At 40.7% G+C, this 13686-nt stretch overlaps 1 protein-coding gene across 4 annotated transcripts in view; it reads left to right on the forward strand.

The window, feature by feature from the left end:
- CUL4A (cullin 4A) overlaps positions 1-13686 on the forward strand; it is a 79192-nt gene that overhangs the window by 25778 nt on the left and 39728 nt on the right. For all 4 annotated transcript variants that reach the window (XM_075200044.1, XM_075200045.1, XM_075200046.1 and 1 more), the window contains exons 7-10: positions 1288-1450; positions 2044-2133; positions 2907-2989; positions 10680-10747. In XM_075200044.1, the coding sequence (XP_075056145.1) occupies positions 1288-1450; positions 2044-2133; positions 2907-2989; positions 10680-10747 (404 nt within the window). The remainder of the gene's footprint in view (positions 1-1287; positions 1451-2043; positions 2134-2906; positions 2990-10679; positions 10748-13686) is intronic.

The raw sequence follows: 13686 nt of genomic DNA on the forward strand, positions 1-13686 counted from the left end.
TCCCAGTGTCTTAAACTCAGGCTCTTTACCCCATGGTGTTTGTCCCCGAAAGGATTCATATTAGGTGGATACGCAAATATAAAAATCCAATTTTTACCCAAAATAAAACTAAATAAACTGTACTGCAGTTTGAAGTATTTTTATGATGTGAACATTACAAAGGTGCTTGTCCTGATCTCCAGCCATTATGTAATTTTATTTTTGATGACCATTTGCGACATACTAGAGTATATTTGATTGTTGGCACTTGTTCTTTCAAGTAGAGTTAAATTCACTATATGCTAGATAAATATGTCTCCCATCCAAAATAAGACAATATTCTGAACTATTTGTGGCTACCAGGTCATTAATTAATTGACCTAAAAATATGATCTAAGAAATGTGTCTGGGGGATGTGATTCTTTGATGGGGTGTTTCACATTTCAGGAGGTGCGTGGATGCCAGGTATGGTTAGTCACTAAAAAATAAATGAAAAAAAATATTATATATAAATATATATATATATATTTATATATATATATATATATATATATATATATATATATATATATATATATATATTTATATTTTATACACACAGCTCCAAGGTAAAGCTGACAAATCTTACATAGTTGTTTAGTATTGAAAAAGTAGGCTATAGGACGACAAAGTGACAGACCAACAAATATTGAAAATATAATGTTTTGGCTGTAAACATTTGTTTGACTGCTGGAAGGAAACCTCGCTCCAACAGGACATAATGACAAAGCAACAAGTCTTATTTTCTAAATATCATTTTTGGTCTATTTGCCAGGTAACTTGCTAATATATAACAACTGCTACACATTACATATCGGACCTGCACAACGCCGGTTGACCCTGCTAGTATATAATATGTTTACAGTATTGCAGGAAATCAGGACAAGTGTAATAGTTTATAAAAACAACATAAAGTATCTCTTATGAGGCTAAAATAATTTGCTACTCACAGGCTTTAAAACCAAACAGAACGCCAGAGTTTTATGGGGGATTAGGGACTCAGTTTGGCAAGACTATATGTTTGTATACACATACTGATGCAAGTTTAAATATAAGGTTTAAATGTTTATCCATACTCCTTTGATAAACTGTGTTGTTTTCCAATACACTCATCATTTTGACTCCACTACCATTTTAGCACTTACTTTATTCCGATTTATTATTTCACCCTATGATCTCATTGAACTGTGATTATCTATTATACAATATAATATTTGCATTTAGTGAAACTGCATTAAAATTATATGCATGCTTTTGGTATTTATGCAGGGATATGGGCTTGGAGCTATTTTGCAGTCATGTTATAAGCGACAGATTGGTTCAGATGAAGACAATTGATGGCATCCTCCTTCTCATAGAACGAGAGCGTTCTGGAGAGGCTGTAGACCGAAGCCTTTTGCGAAGTTTACTCGGCATGTTGTCTGACTTGCAAGTAAGTGGTTTTTGTGGACATTTGTCAATCTGATCAGAATATTAATTGAAATACGTTAAAGTGGTTGTCCACTGAATAGCTGGTGGGGGCGGTTTCTTAAATAGCAGAGGTTGTCAAAGGTGGGCAAGTCCTTTAAATCATAGAGCTAGTGTTTAAAATGTATAATTCCCAATTTTTTCCTCTAGCTTGACAAAATTAAATTTATTATGCTAAATTATTGGTGGTTGTTAACTAGTAAACATAATGGTGCCGGCCAGTTCTTTGAACCTGTGCACTCAACCGGTTTAATTATGTATTAAGGAAAATCTGTTTTGAGTTAAGGGAAGATAAACATTTTATAAACAAAATATAGAAGTCTTTAATACAAAATTGGGTTTACTATTTTCTCTTTTTACTGCTAGTCTGAACAGCCTTGTCTAATAAGGAATTCCATTCTACATTCAACATTCTCTTATTACTCTTAGGTTTTGGGCACCTTTTTATGTTTGGACTTTGTTTATTTTTTTTACCTGTGTTTTTACAGTGTGTTTGACAGGATGCAGACTAATATGTTTGTACATATAAATACACAAATATGATTTATATTTTTACAGGTTTACAAAGACTCATTTGAAGTGAGATTTTTAGAAGAAACAAATTGTTTATATGCATCTGAAGGTCAGAGGCTAATGCAAGAAAGAGAGGTGAGCATCAGTGGCTTATAGACAAGTTATATTCCTTGTGTGGAGTTATTTGATGTAAGAATTATAATAGCCACCTTAGTAACATATACTACAAATTTGTTTAACAATGTGTGGCGCTTTTCTTAGATTAGCAGATGTATGCGCATGTATCAGAGATCTTGTATTGAAAAAATGTAATGCCAGCTTGGTGTTCTTCCTGTTACATGATTTGGCCACTAGTGGGCACTCTTATGAGGTTGTTTATGCTTGCTATTTAGTGCTGTTTGAAAGCTCAGCTCAAAAGGCAAGTTGAACTATCAGAGTAGAATGCCTGCTTTTAAGCTTTTTTCCTCTATATCTCACAGATCTCATACTGTGTGGTCTGGAGGAAACTGGCACAGGAGAGAGTTTAGCAGATATACAGCTCACTGGATTAATATCTTTCTCTCTGGCCAATGTGTAAGTTTTTTGTTTGTTTTATTTTTAACTATATAATTCATAAGATTGTAAACTTTTGAGTAAGGCCCTCTTACCTCTGTCTGTGTGACCCCAGTATTGTGTTTGTTCCTAATTGTAAAGTGCTGTGGCATTTGTTGGCGCTTTATAAATAAATCTTGCTGACGAAATGTTGCTAATGTAATCAAAAGAAAGTCAAAGTACATGGTGATTATTCGTCTTTAGATATTTGATCCAAGACTGAGCTGTTGATCAGTGGAAAGTTGTTTAATGAGCTGTAGATGAATAGTGGTCTTGCTTTTATTTGTAACTATATTTTAACACAATATTATTTTTAGATTCCAGAGTACCTCCATCATGTGAACAGACGCTTAGAAGAAGAGGCAGACAGAGTAATTACATATTTGGACAATGGGACACAGTAAGGAATTGCAACTGCTGTCATCCATGATACATCCATGATACATCCATGGTTTAACATAGTGACTTAATGCTGAAGAAGTTTTTCCCTTAAATGTCAGTGAGCCATTGTTCTGGGAACACAAGTGTTCCCAGAACATTGTACTGGGACTCCAAAAGAGGGGGGTTTCCAATAAAATGTCATAGTTTTGGGTGACCAAAAACAGATTCTGTGACTGCTCTTGGGATCTTAATCCTTAGGTAAGCACTTCTGGTTTAGCATAGTTCATAAAAATACTGTGCAGACAAAGTTCTACAAACACGGAATTAAGGGAAATTATACAGGAACATCAATTAGTCAGAAAGCAATATTTTTGATTGTAAAACAAATGTACTTCAGTGTGTGAGAGATATTTATTTCTGTGTCATCCATTCTAGAGGGCACTTTTTCACCATGGGGATATAAAGGCAACGCTGCAGCTGGGCACTTAGGAGTTAACTGTTTCAGTGGAATAGCAAAACAAAATTTAGATCTAGGGCGCTTCAACAACCACAGCAGCCTTGAACAAACCTAATGGAATACCACTAAATCAATTTGAACATACAACGGTAAAAAGGTGCAAACTAAATGTTAGAAAAACGTATAGGAAAATTCACCATAGACACATGTAACATATATAATGAAATGAATCAAAATAGTTCCATAAAATCTTTAAAGCACTCTTGTGTCATCTATCTTGAAAGGATAGGTGTCTTATGATCCCCCCTAGGTGTTATGCTTACATCAACAGGCAGACGACAATCAACTTCAATAAAGGGTCTTTACATTCTTTCTTCTCTTGTATCTTCTTTCTTCTTATATTGATAAATCATCCACATCTCTATATCATATACCCAGATGGTCTCCCATCTAAGTATTGAGCGGACCCAATCATATTTTAACTTCCAAGATTAGTCTAGATTAGGCTTATTCAGGGTAATGTGGCTAACTTCAATAAAGGGTCTTTATGTTATATTTTTCTCTTGTATCCTCTTTCAGAATCTCTCCTTTCAGCCGCATATAACAAAATAATAAAAAAAAATTCTACATCTAATCTTGCTTGTATAGTGGCTCCAGGGAATGCTCCTCCTCTACATACCAAAACTGATGTAAACTCCAATTTTAACTATGTGCCCTAAAGTTTGTGTGCTTGTCTCTGGGCAGCCTATGGCAGCTTTTCATTTAATTTTCAATTGCTTTAATATTGTTTGCTAGTGCTGTTTTAGGTATGAGGCTAGTCCTGCAGGAGCTCCAGTCCCCAATCGAGAAGCTGCACTGCGGTGACTGCAGAAGCCGCTCAGGTGCCTCAGTATTCATTCCCGTTTGTAGACTATCGATTCGGATAGCTGCGGTCACAGTTCCAAAACTGGAAATGTCAGCAGTTAACATGTCGGTAGTTAACCTGTCCACATAAAAATGTCAGCAATCTAAATGCAGACCCTTCCGTTCTGGGGACAGCTTGAAAAAAATATCAACAGTCGGAATGTTGACAATCACACTGTCGACATTTTAAAGCTGTCCCTAGAATGGAAGTGTTGGCATTTAGGTTGCCGACTTTTTCATGTTAACAGGCCATATTTTCGGTTTCGCAGTTTAGTACATAACCCGATTCGGAGTGTCTGTGCAGGAACGCAGGCATCTATTCTTTGTTAGCGCCGGTGGTCGCTTCCATCATGTTAATAGGGTCCACGTTCCAAGCTTGAGTAGGTTTATCCTTCCCCCTTAGGAGATAAGGCGGTGGCTTCATTGGTTATCTCTTAACCTGGTTGTGAACAGTACAGGGTTGCTACTCCGTATGGCTGTGCAGCGGCCGAGGACAGGTCACCCTTCTAAGGGTGTTTTGCCACTAGGGACAGCATGGCACATGCTGGGCTCAACCTTTGGGGGGGGGGGGGACAGTGCAATCCCAATTTGTGGCACCTCCTCCTTGGCGGGTTTTGCCTTAGAGTTAAACACATCAGAAGCTTACAAACTGAGACACTGGCTTCAATATGGGTCAACAAGGCTATTGAGAGTTGTTCAGTACAGGTGATCAGCCAGGCACTCCAGCCCATAATTGGTCACATTACAGAGGCATCTGAAGATGAGGAATTAATGGAAGCGGCTCTAGATGCTGTATTTGTGGATTCTAAGAGGTTTGTTTCAGGAGGGCCATTCGGTCCTTATTGACATCTGAGTTGATTGTTCCAGTTACCAAGCATAGAAGAAAACAAGGATTTTACTCAAATTTTAATCCTGCTCCTGAAACCAGACAAGACATTATGGCTCATTTTAAGATTGAGTCCATCAGGTCAGTGATCAGTGCCATGGAGCAGGAAGAATTCCTTGATTCACTGAACATATTCACATCCTGATCTGGAAAGGCTACCAGAGTCTTCTCCGATTTACTATAAAGGACATCCACTTTCAGTTCATAGCCTTTCCCTTCGGATTGACTACTTCTTCCCCCCAGATTATTTAAAAAAAGTCATGGCAGCTCTTAGATCAAAAGAAGTCATGGTGATTCCTTATTTAGACAATTAATTAATAAAGGCCGACTCATCTCTGCTTCTTCTCGCCAACCTTCTGATAAAGGCACAGCTAATAGAATCTCGTGGGTGGATCCTAAATTACAGAAAATCAAATTTGATTCCAACTCAACGCATGGTGTTCCTAAGCCTTCCATTTGATACTTGCCTGTAGAGAGTTCTGCTTCCATGAGAGAATATTGTGTCTATACTGAAGCTAGTGAGGTTGGCCCTGTGAGGCAGGAGAACATCATTCTCCTGTGCATGAAATTACTGGGAAATATGGTGTTAGCATTCAAAGCAGTTCAGCTTTCATGCTTCCATCCTCTTTAACAGTTAAAACGACCTGTTGAGAAAGTGGTCTAAATTCAATTTGTATCTGGCCACTCAATTCATTAGCCTGTCGCCTTGGACTGGTCAGTTCCTTCTGTGATGGCTCATGGCAGACCACCTGAACGGAGTTCGCCCCTTATACATCCAGCACTGGACCCTTTTAACAAGGGATGCCAGCCTTCATGGTCTCTGGTCCAGCAAAGAGTCAGAGTTCCTCTTATATACCTTTTCCTTGTGTCCTCAGAAGGCCAAAATGGAAAGCACTTCAGTGATCATGGTGGTACCAGATTGGTCTGGTATGCTGACACAAAAATGGCGGCCGGACCAGGATAACGACTTCTTCTATGAGAGAATTTTCTATGTCAACGTTTAAACCCATCCTAGCTCGTCAAGCTTTAACATCATGGCTGTTGAAGCTGAGAGTTATGAGAGTCTCTGAAAGAGTAGTTCAAACTATGTTAAAGGCCTTAGAGAAGGAAACTGCCTCAAACTCTGATGTCCTTAAAGATTGGCGCCTAATGTATGTACACCATCCATGTTTTATATAAAGGCCAGGAACCCTATTTCAGCAAAGAACACCCACAGAGCTTTGAAATCTTTTGTCTGCTGCGAAAGTAGGTGACATTTATGTTCAGGCTATCTTGCCTCCTCTTTTCTTAAGGATGGTCTGGACAGTTGTCTGAGATTGAATTTCTTAAAAGTTCAGGTCTCGCCCCCATCTGTTTGCTTCCATAGGAAGCCTATCCTCATTCCTGAGGTGCAGGCATTATTGCAGAGAGTTCTCCGACTTCAGCCTCCTTATGTTCCTCCTTTAGTGTCATGAGACCTTAATTTGGTCCTATCAGCTTTGCAGCTTCCACCATTTTGTTAGCTGGAGGTTAGGAGCTAGAGGATTCTTCATATATTGAAGATCTTTCTAGCCAGAAAAGGTGGATGATCAAATATGGACTGTGACCCAGGTATTGGACATCTAAGACATGTAATTTCGTGATATCTCAGAAACTACTGTATTTAAAAAAAAAAAAAAAAAAAAAAAAAAGGCAAACTAACTCTCTTTTCTTCCTTTTTCCCAGCTAGGTGACTTGCTTGGCACTGTGTGGAATACACCGGACTGTAAGTTCCTGGTGTGCTTTACGCTGCAAAGCTGTTATTTCCTATTGAGGATACAGTTAAACGGGAAATGCCTCCCAAAGTGGATTTCACTGCACTATGTTTGATAGTCCGGATAGTGCTGATTGTAATGTTGAGAGCATCCTTAAGTCTTATCTTTGTGGCTGCGAGGACCTAGTTGTGACCCAATTTACCCTCTGCATGGGTTAATAAAGTGGCAGGGAGGTGGTCTGAACAGCTTTCAGAAGGCTTGATAGCTGGGAGATCTGGTCTGAGTTACCACCTTTAGTGAAGCAGATTCAGGGAGCAACAGACTACTTAGGGAAATGCAGGTCTAGAATTTTAGTCTCTGCAGTCTCGGCTCATCAGACTCTCTGGCTTAAAGTCAGTGTGGCGTCTAAGCAGATTCTAGAATGCCTTCCATTCTCTGTTAGTATTTCATTCGCCCTGAGCTGGCTAAGATTATCAACCAAGCTACAGGGGGAAGAAGTGCTTTTATTCCATTAATGCGTTAGGGGCCTCAGGTTGCGCTCCTTTCTCATAGGAGGTACCTGGAGAGAAAATGAGGAATCGGTATCCCAGAGTGCAAACTTTTCTCCTGGGGAGGTATGTACAGAGGAAGACTGGCTTGAGCTATTAAACTCCTTGGAGCCAGGTTTTCAGACAAGCCATCAGCATGATGAGCATTATGCTCATCCTGGAACTACTGTGGTTTGGACTCGTATACTCTTCCGGGACCTTCAACACTGAGCTTCCTTCTGATATTATCAGAGGTGGTTGTTCTGGTTTAAGCACCATCGGAAAGGTTTAGGGTTTTGCTCCTTTTCTTTCCGACAGTTTGTTCATTTTGAATTTAAAGACCTTTAAACTCCAAGCTTTGGATGGGCAGATTCAAGATGGAGTCTAGAGATCAGTAATAAATATCACCTTGGACATCAAGGGAGCTTGTCTACATGTTCTGCTATGGGAAGAGGCATTATTGTTTTCTAAAGTTTGCTGTCCAGTCGCATCATTACCAGTTTTAGGCTCTTACATTTGGCTTTGTTGTCACCATGGTCATAACGGCACTGCTGCTGTCCAGGTGAGTGAAGACCATTCCTTACTTACATGATCTTTTGATCAAAGCAGAGTCAACAACCATGCTTCAGGACCATGTGCAGGAGTCTGCACAGACTTTAGAATCCCACTGGTAGATTACATGAAGTCCAAATTGAGACTTTCAGAGAAGATGATCTTATAGGGTCTTCTCTTCAACACCCAGAAACACAGGGTGGTCTTACTTTTGATAAGATTCTGGCCTTCCAGAGTATAGTAAATATTCTGACTCTCAAACAGACTTCTGTACATTTCTGCATGACAGTTCTGAGAAAGTTGATTTCACCGTTTAAGACAATCCAGTTTGCTCAGATTCTTGCAAAAAAAGTCCTGATAGAACTCTGAAAGTGAAAGAAATCTCACCTTTGCCTTTCCAGACTGGTGATACACCTTTCCGCAAAGGTGACTTGCTCCTTTAATTTCTGTAGAGGGTGCACCTCACCCATTATCCATTTGGGAGTGGACTCCAGTGACTACGGACGCCAGCCTTCCCGTTTGGGGGCTGTTACTTTTCACACACTCTTTCTAGAAGAGTCAATAAACATTTTAGAATTCCGAGCAGTGTTTTGTGCTCTAGTCAGAGCAAAATATTTATTGCGGGGCAGGACAGTGAAGGTATTGTCTTAATACACACGGCTCTGGCAGAGCTCAAACATCAGGGAGGCACCAGAAATCCTCTCTGCCTAGCAAGATATTGCTTTGCATGTAACTATAGGTTCAGGACATAATGACAGTCTTCAATCCAGAGTGAAGAACTGGGAAGCAGACTTTTCATCCAGGAGAATGATCTCTTCATCCAGAAGTTTTTCATCAGATTGTGGTCAAGTGGGGACAATTAGACGTCAATATGATGGCTTATTGGTTGAACAAAAGGTGGAGCTACTTTGTTCAAGGCCAAGATACCAAAAGGCTGTCTTAGTAATTGCCATGTCCATTCCATGGAAGTTCCATATAGTTTACCTGCTCCCCCTTCCCCCATTGTGGCTCCAAATTGGCTGTGAAGATCCTGGTACACAGTCGTCCTCACCATGTCGGTAGGTCTGTTGCAGCAACGTCTGCCTCTCAGACCAGACTTAGTAATTGAAGGGCCCTATCTGCACGAGGTTTTGACAAAGAATTAAAGAATACTACAGTGTGTGGAAGAGAAAAGGAATGGGTAGCTTGCATCTTCTTTCAGGTTGTCTAGATTTCTTTAATTCTTGGATGGGCTAAATGCCGGGTTGTGCTTTTAGCTCCCTGAAATTTCATATGTCACCTGTATCCACATTCGTTCAAAGAAGATTGGCTCTTTTGTCAGATGTTAAATCATTTCTACTGCTAGAATAGTTTCAGAGCTGACAGCTTTGTCCTGCAAGTGAACTCTTATATTTGATGAGGATAGAGTGGTCCTTCGGACCAAACCTTTCTTTCAGCCTAAGGTGGTCTTCAGATTACATCTCAACAGAGATACAGGGATTGTGGTCTTAAATCAGGGTAGGTCTCGAGTGGAAGAGGTTGAATCTGGATATTGTTAGACCTTTGAAGACGTATGTTTATAGGACTCGCGACATTTGCAAGAGTGAGGAGGTTCTCTATGAAGCCTATAAGAGTGGTTGGCACATTGTCCAGAGTATATATTGCTAGATGTATTACTTTGGTATCTGGCTGCTACCTAGTCCTCAGTTCACGCATTTATCAGGTTCTATAGGTTTCATGTGTTTACATCTATGGATGCCAGTATTGGAAAGAATATGCTTTGGACTGATTCTACTGAGCATACCAACCTGTTAGGGTAGCTTTGGGATGTCCCCTATGTCTCCAGTGTCCCCCAATTCTGTTAAATTCCTTTCTCTTGGTTAATTGGGGGAACACTGGACGCCCACACTTTACTCTGTAGTTCTGCCTGTCTGTCTGATTCTTTTGGGAGGACATTGTTGTTTTCTCCTCTCCTTTCCTACTCTTTCCTGAGGCTCTTGGTTAAAAAGTAACTGAAGCCTCCGCAGGTATGGGGTATGGTGGGGATGGAGCTACAGACTAATACACATTTTTAAAACACTCATGTTCCTGTCTGCACCACTATACCCCAATGTTTCCACTGTCCCCTAGTGGACTAAGAGCAAAGACTATAATATGTTTGTAATTGTTGGAGCAATTGTGCGGTGGTAGTGCAGATGCCTAATGCCAGAGCTCATCTCCTCCTCTCTAGTTCACAATAAGCAAGATTGCACCTGAGACCAGTGACAGTTGGGGGTAACTGGATGCTGGAGTTAAAGACTGAGCGCAAAATAGTTGCTGTAGGACTTAAGGGTGACAGGCTTGGATGTATTGGGCACGAGAGCAGATCATGTATAGTTAGACTGGACCTTTACTAGCAGAGCTGTTCCTTGCCTAACAGCATAAAAATCCCCATTTGGTATTTGTTTTTATTATTAAAAACATATTTACATTGTTTTGGGGAAGCTACAATGTTTATTCCTTAGTCTAAACAGTTTAACTTTACAAGTTATTCCCAGTAAAACAATTACAAATGTGAAAATTGGTCTGGTCATGAAGTACTGCAAACAATCCCGTTCATTAAGGATTTTAAAAGGTATGTGTAGAATAAATTGTATAACAAGCCAGGTAATGCGTTTTATCTTATCACACAGTAAACCTCTGATAGCTTGTGTGGAAAAACAGCTACTGGGAGAGCACTTGGTCGCCATCTTGCAAAAAGGTAAACACTCTCATATTTGATCATTATTAGTTATTAATACACATCCTAGTGTAAATAAAGTACATGTGCTTCATGCAGTAAATGTTATTTCAAGTAGTTAGCCTTTAAATTAAGTGTTTTGAGATTTTAAAGCATATTTGGACCAATCCGTACATGAGTATATCCAGAGGAATATCCAATTAATTGATAGAATTACTTGTGCATTAATAGGGCTGTTCTCAAATCAAAGTCAAATACAGTCCCCACGTAAATCCCCACCATCCCCATGGTATCTGATACCCAGAGGCTCACACCATGGCTCTTGGTTCTGTTCTCAATCAGTCCATAGCTCTGCGATAGAGCTCTATGGAAGCTGGTCCATAGTGCTCAATTGAAGGGATTTGGACAGAGGGCAGTACATATTAAGCACAATTAAACCCTAGCCAGTTTCCGTTATGGAAAGGTTTTGAAGGTTGACAATGCTATTTGCTGTGGCATTTTCATTAAGCCTAAACAGACGACCCTTTTAAGTTTTAGATATAAAGGGCTAGAAATTCTAACCCTCTGTGCTAATTTGCGCTCACTTGCCCCCAATATATCATATTATGTATTGTTTTCTGTAATTAATGTATTTTGGGCTTTTAACCAAATAAAGGGGTAGATTCACGAAGAACAACGCGGGCCTCGCACAATTGCTGTTACTATGGTAATTGCTGCACCTTATTACTGTTACTATGATTTTAACACTGATTTCAGCTCGAAACGGTAATGCGCAACAATTGTGCGTGGCCCATGTTATAAAGAAGACGGGTAATTGAATCTTCTCCAAGGGAGCAATTCTACTTAATCTCCTCCCATTAGATGTTTTGCTTTCCTTTTTGGTAATGGCTAATGACTCTTAATTCTGAATAAATTGTTGATTCTAAAACATTGATTCTAAACATTTCTCTTTCCTACCATTGGGAGACACTGCGAGACATTGTACTAGAAGTTTAGGCGCTTATCATACTTGTTTTATTACACACTCCTCTCCTCCTATGCTCCTCCTCTCTGGCAGCAAACTCCGTTTCTGTTAAGTGCCTAGAAGTTAGGTCATGTCTGTATGGGCTCCTGCCCATGTAGTTAGCATAGAGAGAGTTCTTCATTGTTTTCTGTTTTTTCTTTGAACAGGTGTCAGCACAGGGACCCTCCTAAGATCCTGTGAGAGAACAGCCTGTCGGCTGGGTCCCTGCATAGGGGTAAGCAGCCAGTCTGCTTCACTCCCTCCCTCACACACTAGTCTGCTGGCAGTTAATCCCCCTAGTCAAGATGAGCAAAGTGGAGATTGACTGGGGGAAGACAGGGGCAGCCGTGGATGCCCCCTGACGGTAGCATTACTGATCGGATGGGAGTGAAGCTGAGCAAACTGAACTAATTTTAGAGTACTGTGTCTCAAGGTGCTGATGTTTTTCAAAGTGGGGTTAACTTTTAGTACATATGTTCAGAGTTAATTCTGTGTTTCTCCGGAAATAGTTACTGTTTAAAAACAAACCACAACGAAAAACAAATTCTATAGACCGGATTTAAGAAAGTGACACCTCTTTACTGTACCATCATGTCTAAGAAAGGGACTTCCAAGTGTAAGTGACCTGCTGGAAAGTCTGTGCTGCAATATGTATGTGCAAAATATAATGTCAAATTATCTTGTGGACAGTCTGATCTGGACGCCCTACATATAGCATTGCTAGCGACATCCGTAGCCGAATTCGCAAGGGCGATGTCACGGTCCACATAGGTAGATGATCCTTCTCCTATTCTTTTACTGCATCACACACACAATCTTCACAGTCTCTACCTGTGGGTAGTGGAGACTCCCAGGCCGAGGAAAGATTGGCTGTATCTCTGGCCGAATTCGCCCAGGATTTGGCACTGGCTTCTTCTAGTTTGGACTGCTTGCTTTCAGGCCCCCATTCCGGATTCTGACCATTTTTCTGCAGAAGATGGAGAGTTGTTCCTAGAATCTGAGGTTGAGGGAGGATTCTTCCTCCGTACACAGTGTGGACAATTTTATCCTGGGGATTATACACTCATTAGGTTGTGCAGAGCCTGAGACTGGAGACCCTACTGCTTTTTCTTTTTATTAGACCAGAAAAGCAGAGTGTTTGTTTTCCCCCTTCCTCTCAACTGTTGGAAATGGTGTCTGATGCTTGGCAGAAGATAAATAAGTAGTTTCAGATGCAGGGTAGATTTAAATCTCTTTACTCACTCCCAGCAGAGGCATTCACTGTGTCTCGCCTTACCACAGCTACGACAATTTTTGTACAGGGCTCTGTTTCTCTCCAGGATCCCACTGATACGTTGAGCGGAAAAGAAAGGCACATGACTTATGTGGCAACAGGTAGCTTGTTTAGACCCAACATGTCCACAGCACGGGTCAATAAAGGCCATTCAGCTGTGGGCAGAACAACTGGTTAGGGGCCTCCAAGACAATGTCCCTAGAGCTGAACTGCTGACATTGGCAGAACACATTCAGGAGTTTTTGTGGGTCAGGCTTCTTTGGATGCCATGTCAGTCACTCAGAGTTTCGGGCCCTGTTATCATGAGCCACCACACTTTCTATCTGGACTTTTGAATGGCAGGCGCGCACCTTAGAAGCATTGCTGTTTGATGCTATCACGCTGTTTGGTTCCGAGTTAGAACATGTTATTCAGGTGGCCTCAGGGGCAAGAGAACCTTTTTTTACCTGTCACCTCCACTAGACTGAAACTGATACATTTTCGCTCCTTTCGTCCCTTTTGCAGAGCTCACGGCGTTCCTTCCAAAGGACAATCATCAGCTTCTAGGGAGTGGGGCACCACAGTGGCTGGGGCTCCAGCAGACGTGGGACCCCCAGGTTGGAGGACAAGCCCACTGCATAACGAGATCCCGCGTCACGATAATGTGGTGAGAACTCGGCTGCTACGCTTCTAGTAGCAATGGTG

The sequence above is a fragment of the Mixophyes fleayi genome, chromosome 2 (genome assembly GCF_038048845.1).
Source record: "Mixophyes fleayi isolate aMixFle1 chromosome 2, aMixFle1.hap1, whole genome shotgun sequence".
Lineage (NCBI taxonomy): Eukaryota > Metazoa > Chordata > Amphibia > Anura > Limnodynastidae > Mixophyes > Mixophyes fleayi.